The sequence below is a fragment of the Lepidothrix coronata genome, unplaced genomic scaffold (genome assembly GCF_001604755.1).
Source record: "Lepidothrix coronata isolate B3197 unplaced genomic scaffold, Lepidothrix_coronata-1.0 Scaffold37, whole genome shotgun sequence".
Classification (NCBI taxonomy): Eukaryota; Metazoa; Chordata; class Aves; order Passeriformes; family Pipridae; genus Lepidothrix; species Lepidothrix coronata.
In genome coordinates, this window is record NW_016690217.1 from 5,434,273 (window position 1) to 5,444,943 (window position 10,671).

At 36.3% G+C, this 10,671-nt stretch overlaps 1 protein-coding gene across 1 annotated transcript in view; it reads left to right on the plus strand.

The window, feature by feature from the left end:
* Nucleotides 1-10,671, plus strand: part of ST8SIA4 (ST8 alpha-N-acetyl-neuraminide alpha-2,8-sialyltransferase 4) — a 59,609-nt gene that overhangs the window by 12,806 nt on the left and 36,132 nt on the right. Inside the window, exon 4 of the mRNA XM_017812755.1 lies at nucleotides 3,108-3,365. Within this exon, the coding sequence (XP_017668244.1) occupies nucleotides 3,108-3,365 (258 nt within the window). The remainder of the gene's footprint in view (nucleotides 1-3,107; nucleotides 3,366-10,671) is intronic.

The following is a 10,671-nucleotide window of genomic DNA, read 5'->3' on the forward strand; positions in this document are numbered from 1 at the left end:
AATCTTCTGGTGATCACATGTGACTTTTTGTAGTCAGAACTTTAGGTTTCTTACACTTCACGTAATTTTTTTGCTTTTTGAGACTCATTTGTGGTCACCCCTTCTCAAGTCAGAGTGCAGGTGAAATGAGTCTCTGGATAGCTTAGGTGATGCTATTCATAGCTTTTGATGCATTTGTCATATCCTTTACAGACCCAGCTATAGTAACTCTCCTCCTAGGTAACGAATACTTTTAGTAGATTTTAATACTTCTAGATTGGGCAGTTGCTTCTTTCTTGCTCTTTTTCATTGTGTAGCAATTCATGTATCTGTTGCAGAGGGCCCACTAAGTAAAGCTGTCAAACCCATGGAGATTTTAAGCCCATTCAACTTAAAGGCTGAAGTTGAGTCATCTTCCTTTTATGGAAATACCTGGCCTGGTCTTACCAAAAGAAACACTTAGGATTTGCCTATCCTGCTCTGTTATTCTGAGCCTCGGTACAAACTGTCTTTGCTCTGATACTGTCATTCATACATGACAGCTGTAACTGATAGCCCAAGATATACCAGAGATTCTTTCCCGTTTTTTTTTTTCTGCCCTAGTTTAAGAAATGTGAAGAATCACTTGAAAAATATTTTTATCGTGTTTCACTTCCCCTGTGGCTTTTAAGATCTGTTGCATGGTGAGTATTTTGTGTCATTGCTTGCAAGATTCAGACATTCTTCCTTCTCGAGGCAGTGACACAAGACCTGGCTCGTGAGCATGGATGTTTCTATAGTTCATCCCTTTTAACTTGTGGGGGATTATTTCCCCTTTATGGCTGTAACTGAGTGTTGCAACTGCTAGAGTGGCATCTCTAGTTATGTTTTCCTGTTTTGATGTTCTCTAAGGAAGTTCTGCTCTAAAAACTTAATACGTAAAAATAACATCCTCTTAACAAAATATCTGTTCTCTTTCAAATTCCACTTTACTTACTGAAAACAGTGGAAAATATAAAGATTTTGTTGTTTTGTTGGATTTGCAGAGGCAAAAGTGTCTGTAAGAATTATCACATGCTGAACACCCTGCCCCAGCTCAGCACTGCTCAGTTCCTTGAGAGTATTGTACTTGTGTTCAAATGTGGTCTTATGTCTTTTCACACACATACATGCTTCACAGAGCAAGGGTGGACACAAGTGTGTAAGGCTTTGCTTATTATTCCTGAGCTGCCAGTGGCTCTTGCAGCTCCGACCTGGAGTCCTTCCCAGCTTTTTATGTCGAGTGTATACTGAAAACTGCTCAGTGCTGTCAGTGCAGGTATTAGTCATCTCATACATTAGTCATTCCATTGCAGTTATTAAGTGCCTCTTTTGAACTTATGTATGAAAAGTGTGCCAGTACCCACCTGTCATTGGCAGAATGGAAGCTTTGAATGGCTGGATTCAGTCTTAGCCCCAGACTTGGTCACCAGTTTATGTCTAAAGGATTGTATAGGTGCAATTGAACCTTTACCTAATTTTGTTCCACAGGATTAAGGATGAAAACCCAAATATACTTACATTAATAAAATTAATTATTTATTGATGATCATAATGATAATTATTAGATTAAAATATTTTGATCAGAATTATTTGTGACACAGTATATAGAGAATTATACCTACTAATATAGTGCACTATTTGTTGAAGCCATATTGAAGCAATGATGCTAAAGCTAGCAAAACTATTGAGCAGAAATTGATGGTACTCAACGCATACTGGTGACTGTGGGCAAGTCTCTTTTGCTCAGTCTTGAGAAGTAACCTTGAGAGGGGTTCCCACTTGAAGGAGGAATCTCCACACACTTTCCAAGAAGGGCTGTGTTAGAAATCCCTACCATTAAAAAGAGGTGATGGGCTTTTGTAGTATTAGTGATTAACTGTCAGTCATATGTGTTCGGGCCAGGTGTGTCAACTCAGCAGCTTTAGGTGAGTTATCAGCTTGTTCGTTCCTTTATCAGTGGCTTTGTCTGCTGCATCCTCACCAGTGCCAGTTTCTGTCAGGAAAGATTATTCTTCACATCCCCAAAATGTTTAACTTTAGAATTGCCAAGTCAGAGCAGTCTCAGCATTCTTCAAAACCAAAAGTAGGGTCATCCACCCTTCTCCATCCACTACTGATAACTTTTGCAATTAGAGTGAAGTATGAGCTGTTTTACCCACACTTAGGCAGAGCATCCCGATGCACTAGCCCCATAAGCAGGTACAGTTACCATGACTTGACTTCTTCAGCTGACAAAAAAGCAATCATTCTTGACCTGTTACTTGCTCTAGGCTGGTAGTAGATAACTGTTTAATTGCCATAGTTCACTTGATCCATGGTACCTTATTAAAACAACATGTTTTGGTCACATGTGTCTGAACCTGTCTAACAGTTGAAACAATTAGTTGCAGAGAAGCACAGTAAATGGTTCAAAGTGATGAAGAGTTTATAAGTGGTTTTGAGTTCATCTAACAGCTTGACTAGACCCTGAGTGGCAGTAGTTTAATTTGCAGTTTAAATTTTAGTTTAATTTTTGTTTAAATTGATACAAAAGACTGTGGGTGTTCTCATTTCAAGTTAATTAGGATAACTTTAGCTGAACTTCAGTTAATTAGGAGGAAGTTTATGCTAACTGAGTATGTTCCTCTTATGGTGAAATAAGAATCCATACGAGACACAGCCATTTCTGAACCAAGCTGATTTCTAAGAGATAATATTTTTTAAATCATAAATACTTCATATATTCAACTGTGTTTCTGTGAAAACAAACGCCACAGTCCTTCTTAAAAATGTGTTTATTCCAAAATTTTGTAAAGATAGTCAAAAACCGTATGCCTTCTAATTTCCAAAGTTATCTTCCCTTGGTCTCTCGGTACCTTTGTCTGTAGAAGTCATTAAGCTCTATTTCTGTAGTATTTATGTGTTATATTGTAACCATGATCTGAACTCCCTCCTAACAGCTTTTCTCTAACTCCATCCTAGAGCATGGGAAATGACCTTAGTATGACTGACACTGCCTCCCCTCTGCTTTATGTTGTATGCCTTGTACAGTCTGTATTGCTGTTTAGATAAACTCAACTCTAGCAGGGAGCGTTGGGTTTTATCTGTGCATTTTTCTGTCAACGCAGAAAGAACATTCTTCAGTTCTTGGATGCTGAAAGAGATGTCTCAGTGGTCAAAACCAGCTTCAAGCCAGGAGATGTAATTCATTATGTACTGGACAGGCGTCGCACCCTAAACATTTCTCAGGATTTGCACAGCCTTCTCCCTGAAGTTTCCCCGATGAAGAATCGCCGATTTAAAACATGTGCAGTTGTTGGGAATTCTGGTATCCTTCTGAGGAGTAGCTGTGGGAAAGAGATTGATAGCCATGACTTTGTAATAAGGTAAGTTTTCATCTGCTGTTGAAGATGAAATACGTTTCTTGGCTAATAATTTTCTTGGAGAAAAGCTAGGAGAAATGTTTTAATCACAGGTGTATACTGCAGGCATTATCTGAAATTAATCTGAAACAATACTCATCAATGTATGATTCCTCATGTTTAAATACGTGCCCGTTTTATTGACAAGGTTATTTTTACAGTGAAAATAAAACAAGGGCCAAAGAGAGAAGCTTGTGCTGCTTATTTTTGCTTTTTACTGTTCTTATTCCAGACAAAATAAATATTCTTACAGACGCCTTGGTAGAATAAATGCAAAATGTTTTCTTTCTCAAAAAATACCCTTTCTTAGCTCTTAGTCAATACAGATGGCCTTTTGTAAATTACTTTATTACTTATGTGCAGCATGGAGTAAAATTTTGATGTGATGAATTGATGCTGAACCAGGCTGCCATTAAGGTAGTTGGAAGTCACCCATCTATATTCCTTCACATTGCTCTACTAACACATTTCTGCAGTTTGGACAAAAATGTTGACATGTATCACTTTTTATTCATACTTCAAACATGCACAGTAGAATGCCTTTGGATTTCATATATCAAAGGGGAAAACTGACCTCATTTGACAGCTTAGCATTATATAGAGAATGTTGAGCAGGAGATAGGTCTTCTGCTTTTGAAGTAAAAGTTGCAATTGGTTTGGTCTGAGGAGGGTGAAAGGGCAGAAAACAGGAGGGTAGTAACAGAAAACAATATAGAAATAGTTGTCATTGTAAGTTATTTGCTTTTTCTTTTCTCACCTTAAAGAAAGATGGTGGCAAAAAAATATCAAAAGGACATGGAAAAAGAAAAATTACAGGTTTTTAGTACATAAATCAAGCAGGATATACATGAGACTTGTATTTCATTTGAAAGGTGTACCAGCAAGCTGCAACTGAAGCAATAACACATTGTTCTTTCATTTTCCTTATTTGTTTTACTTGTACCACTAGGTATTCAAATTAGCATCCTTACTGCAGAAGGAATCCAAAAATAATTACCACATTTTTAAACCACATTTAGCCTATGGCATGCTTTTGTACTCTCTGAGATGAAATATGATTAATTTAACAGGACTACAGAAAAATTTAGATACTATATTTTCTAGATGAAAATTTTCTTTCAGAAGGCAGGGTACATACTTTTATATAAATCATGTGCTGAATTTCTTTGAAGTTGTCCCCATGGTCTTCCAGATATTTTAACTAGCCGTGAAACTAGGTGATAATATCTGATAGGTTTTAACTTATTCAAGCTATGTGGAAGAATGATAATATTCCTAAATATTTGATGAAGCTTAATAGGAATAGTAGGAGATTACTGTTGCTAATCAGTTATACTGGAGAAACATGTGGGTATTCTGTGAGGCTGGTGAGAAACCGGCATAGGTTGCCCAAAGAAATTGTGGATGCCCCATCCCTGGAAGTGTTAAAGGTCAGGTTGAATGGGGCTTTGAGCAACCTGTCCATGAAACATCTCTTATATGGTATATGACTAATAAAGTGATTGAAATAACAATTAGTTAGTCTGACAGTATCATGTTTAATAATCTCTAAGGTTCTGGGAATAGCATGCTTGGCCCTGCTCCCTGTAGGGAATTTTAACACAGTTATTTTTTTTTCATTTGAAAATCAAAGTTAATATGTTTTTGGAATCATATATCTCATAAGTTAAACTATATGATATTTATTTGTGTAAGTCTCCATGCATGCATATGTGCATAACATCTGTTTAAATAGCAATAATTTGTTTGTAGTTCAAGTTAAAGAAAAAAAGCATTCTTCAGAATTACAGTTTCCCACATTCCTCATCCTCCATTTAGAGAAAGTTATATGCAAAGCAATATGTAATCATGTGGTGTAATTATGAAGTTCTGGTGTACTTCATAAGTACTCACCTCTATTGCTGTTAGGATTCTGGTATTAAAATGTGCCATGACACTCTGTTAATACTTTTGCTTTCAGCTTGTCTCTTTAGAAGTGAAATGCACTTATTCTATTTGCCGCCTGGTGCTGTTCTGAAAAGGAGTTACTGTATACATCCAGCTGTGTGGGCTGGTGAACAACATTTCTGTAGAATCTTCTGATGCCAAGTGCATTATGCTTATGTGCTGTGACAGTGTGTCATACTGTTTTGGTAAATGCATTATCCAGTCATTTTCATAGTATTCTTGGGGGATTTTTTTGAAATTTGAAGGGAAATTGTGTCTTTGATTGTTTCTTAGAGCAGCAGTTCTAATGTTAGAGCTAACACGAACAATACCATTAATTTAATGGTCAAACTGATAGTGAAGGTCTGTGAAAGTGAAGAGGACACAACAGATATCCAACAGTATTTGCAGTACAATAAACTCAATAGCCTACAGAGGTAACATGAAGGTGTTAATAATAACAAACAAATGCACAGAAGTTACACAAGTTTAGTGAAGTCATCCCTATTTTGACAGTAGAAAATGCATTCGATCTAATTAAAATGCAAAACAAGGAGACTCTTTGCTATTAAAAAAATCTTGAACTGTGGCAACTATAAACTACTTCCGGTTTCCCATACTCTTTTCCTTTTTACCTCTCATGCTTTTATATCCTTTTAAGTAACTGTTGAACTGTGTGCATATACTACTCTTGCAGTGAGCTAAAGCATCCTGCATTTTGAGACCCAGAGAGGGTCTCAAGCATTCCTAAATCTCTGGAAAGATGAATAAGTACATCTTGTTCCCCCATTGTCTCGAAATTCTCATGCCAGAGCTGAATTAGCTGTTGCATTTTACAGAGCAGATGAACTTGTTATAGAAAGTGGTATGTTTTGAAATGCAGTAGCTACATTGAACTTCCTGGAAAATGTAACTGTGTTTTAAGGTAAGTATAAAGTAACAATGCTAAACCTTGCCAAGTAATAACTTGGAATTACTTCTAGCAGCTAATCAGTATCAAAAAATTTAGTTCAGCTGCGGGTTCAGAATTCAAGCAATGTCAAAGATGAGAATAAATATTTTTTTTAATTTTTTTTTAATTAATATAATTCAACATTCCTGATGAGAAGTATTCAAAAGCAGAGGCCAATTTAATTTTGGATTTATTTGGTTAAAACCAACCAGACAAACAAACCAAATCCTAGTAGGTAATATTGTGTATTTTCCTGTGGTGACACCATGTCTGGAAAAGTCCCTTTCATTTTAGTTGGACTATGTGGAGAACAGGCCTGTTGAGTGAAGCTGTTTGAATAGTTTAGGGCTGCTCTGACAAGGAGCAGCCATGAGAGGATATTAATTGCTTCGTTCTTTGAATTGAAGTGCCTAGTTTATGTGTTACAACTCTTCTTTTTTCACTGGAGTTTTCTCCTGCTAACTTGTATCAGCATTTAGGAATCAAATCGAATATTTTGATATCGCCGTCAGTGGTGATAAAATTTTACTGTGCAAATGCAGCTCTTTATTTTTCCCAAGTAGTTTGACTTTCATTTTCTAACTTGACAATTCTTGTGAAGTTGTGAAGTTGACATGGAAAAACTTGTAGTCTTTTTTTTTTCTTTTAGAAAGGAAGAATATGTCCTTTAATAAATGTCTTGTTTTGCACAGAGGAGGATAGTCTGTTTTGACTCTTTCCATAGGGTATTGATTTTTGTGGACAATTGTGATATGCAGAAGTAGGCATGATATGTGGTATGAGCAGAAGACAGCGTATATATGGTGAGGAAGAAGGACAGACCTAACCGTACCATGGAGTTGTGGTTGCTTATTTCAGGAGAGCAATTTAAATTACTAAGAAGAGATTAGTAGTAGCTTCTTTAATCGGTGTTGTTCCTTCAGCTGATAGGAAAAAAGTAATCATACATTTGGCAGAATAAAGATATTTAGAATATTAATTTACTTATATTCTGGAACTTTTTTTTTTTAAATTTGTATCAGCTTTTATGTCCAAATGTTTTCTAGTACCCCTTGCTTGGACGATAGCCATTGTGCTGAGTAGAGCTGAATGCTTGGAGACAGTAGATCTGTAGAAAGCAAAGTTGCCAATTTAAAAGACATGTTTTAAAACATGAGTCTTCCCTTAAAAATAACATATGAATACATCATGACTAGCTCATTAGACCTTTTTCAGATCTCAGATGTGGCAGCTCTATTTTTTGCCTTCTGTCTCTTCCCAAAAATTGTTACACTACATTGAAATGGAAGAAGAACAAAGCCGTTATCTTCCAATGCTCTTGCTTGGTGATTTGGGTATCTGAGAAAGGGGAGTGGCAGTGTAGGTCTTCAGTGCCAATTGCTCAATTAGATGTGAGTGGTCTCCACGTCAGGGGAGCCTCTGAGAAGGCCTGAATTTTTGTGGCCACTCTTTTTTTTTTTTTAAAGGAAGTTAATTCCTATGGAGGATATTTAAGGACAGAAGTCTAGAAGGCTCAGGAAGTATCAGTGAAAGTGACTTCCGTACACCCATATACAAATGATCAAGGATTCCAAAGAGTCTGCTTAAATAGTATCCTATGAGCATCCAAATGTTGGGCACACAGGGTTAGCCTGAATCTTTTTATAATATGATAATTTATCTATAAAAAGATAAAATTATTTTAAAGTTGCTTACTCCTGCTGTTGATAATACAGAGCTTTTAATTTAGTAGTTTTTTGAACAACTGCAAACTCAGGAAAACTTTTTTTGTGCATTGACTGTTTTGAGAGGTGACAACATTCAGAACAATTTTAGCCTAGATGTTGCCTTTTTTGCTGTTCTCCATTTTGGAATATTCAAACTACTGCTTCTTTCTACATTCCATACTAAGAACTCAAAGTGCTTCTCCAAAACAATGAAAATTATAATTTGGTCTGAATTTATTGCAAGAGTAATAAAAGTTTTTTTTTCTGTCCTCACAATATTGCAGATTTTTTCTAAAATTTTCTTTATCAGAATTACAACACTTTTACAGCATCTTGATAATTACCTTATAGAATATCCTCTTTATAGATAGTAATGTGTAAAGTATTTTCACATAAAAAGGCAAAGGTATTCAGGATACTACTAAGTTCCATTTCTTAGTTTTTCTTGCATTAAAATATCATTCTAAGTATTTCATTGCTGTAGTTTTTGTGGTTTCTTTTTTTTTTAATATATATGAACAAACTTTCAGTGATAGAAATTCCTTGCTTTATTTTACCGTCAAAGGAATGCTGTTGGGAAGAACAGTAAAACTCTAATTCGTGTGCAGCAAGGACACACAGTCAATAATGTGTTTTGCCACTATTTCTAAAATACCACTTAGGCTTTCTCTGGCAGTTCACTATGCTATATCAGTTGATGATAACTTGCCTTTCAGTCACTGGTGTTAAAGAAGATGCTAGGAAGAAAGAATTTCATGTTAACAGTATAGGTTCTAGTCTAGACAATAAGAATTAATGAAGTTTAGTAGCAGGTGATGTTACAAAAAACATCTTCATACTGAAGTGAAATCAATCATAAATTCAGTATTCCTGTGGACTTCTGTTGTAAAAGGGGATATCAGGTCAATAATGTTATATTTTACATGACACATCTTAAAAAGCAGCCATGATTGCTGTGTGTGAATAGAATCTATAATGCTGTACCTGAGCCTCTAGGCTTGCAGCTCTCATGAGACATTCTCTGTTGTGCCATGGATAAGTGGAATATGTTAGGGGATTCTGTGCTAATCCAGATCCCTGTGGTTAATTTGAAGCAACTTTAGCCTTTTCAGTAGCCAAACAAGTATGCAGAACATATGAGAACAGTACATTTTATTATTAGATTTTTCAGGGGATATAGGAAGTTGATGCATGGCTCTTTTTGTAAATCTCTCTTTTTTGGGTGTGTGTGAAAGTGATCACAGCACTGCTGCACACCTTTATTTGAAGAGCCACGTTAGAAGATGAGCTGCATACACACAGGAATTAGGGCAATGTGCTTCTTGCATGTTGGCTGAGTAGAGACTATGTATTATTGACAGTAGTCTAGGTAATGCCTTATGTTTCAGGGAGGTTTAATATGTCTGCCAGCAACAGTCTGGTTTTCATATTTTGGCTTCTCAGACTGTATGTGGTTAATATTGTGTGACTGATATTTTTGGCTTTGTTCTACAAAAAGAGGATATTAATGAATGAATGGTTTTAAAGCACTTTTTTGCAGCCTTTCAGGGTGGTTTCTGAGTGTTTATTTCAACTTGTAATCCTCAAGTGTACCAATTGTTAGAGGATTAAGAAGTGTACAGATTCATGGCCAATTTTTGCATTGTTACTGTATGTAGAATATTATTTCAGTTCTCAATGTCAGGTCAAATGGAAATGGTAGTCACTTTTACTCAAGGAAATTTTCATGGCTTTTATTTAAAATTAACTTGAAAAGAACAACCTATGGTCTATGAATACTGTGTATTGGACATTGGCATTCGTATACGTGATCTGTATGTTTATTAGTGACAAAGCAAGTTGAACTGAATCTCTGTGAAATAACTGACTTTTCATTTGAGTTTATTTTTGTGACTATGTTTTCATTATTTTCTTGTTAAGCTCTGCTCTCTAAAAGATTGTGTGTATTATGAATGTGCTTGGGCCATAAAGATGTCACAGCAAACCTAGGGCTGATTAGTTTGATGTAAGTGTGGTATAGGAGCGCTTACTCCATTCTTCAGTCTTTTCTCATGGAGTACAACTCCAGCCATTCGCAGTTTGTTTTTTTTTCCCTACGCTTTTTCTGAAGATGTCCCAGTGTAACTAATATATGCAACAGATGGTTGTGGAAGAAGAGGGTTTTTAATCACTGAGACTTTTTGACCTATGTATCTTAGCATCGCAGTTGTTCTACATGTCTCCAAAATACCACGTGATATTTCAGGCATTATCTACTTTTTCCCTTTTGTCCCAGAGCTCTTTTTAGTGATAATATTGCAGTGCATCTTCCTGTTGCAAATCTTCCTGCTATTGCACTGAAAGCTCGCTTGTAGGAGCCCCTGCATTTTTACTATGAATATTTTATATGTATATATATGTGTGTGTGTGTGTGTGTGTGTGTGCGTGTACCTTTCACTATCACGGTTATACACAAATACTGTGTGAGTTAGGTGCCCCTATAAACTTATCAATTACCTAAATCATATAATTGATGCTGGCAGGGTTTACTTTGTTGTCCTCTACAGAGATAATGGCCAGTCTTCGCGAGCGAAGATTTGGGAAAGGTCATTAACCCTTCGAGCCTGCACAGTGGATTTTTTAGGTGAGACCCAGCGTGCGCTGAACTGAGCCCACCCTTTAATCCTGAGGTTCATCTGCCGGGGCC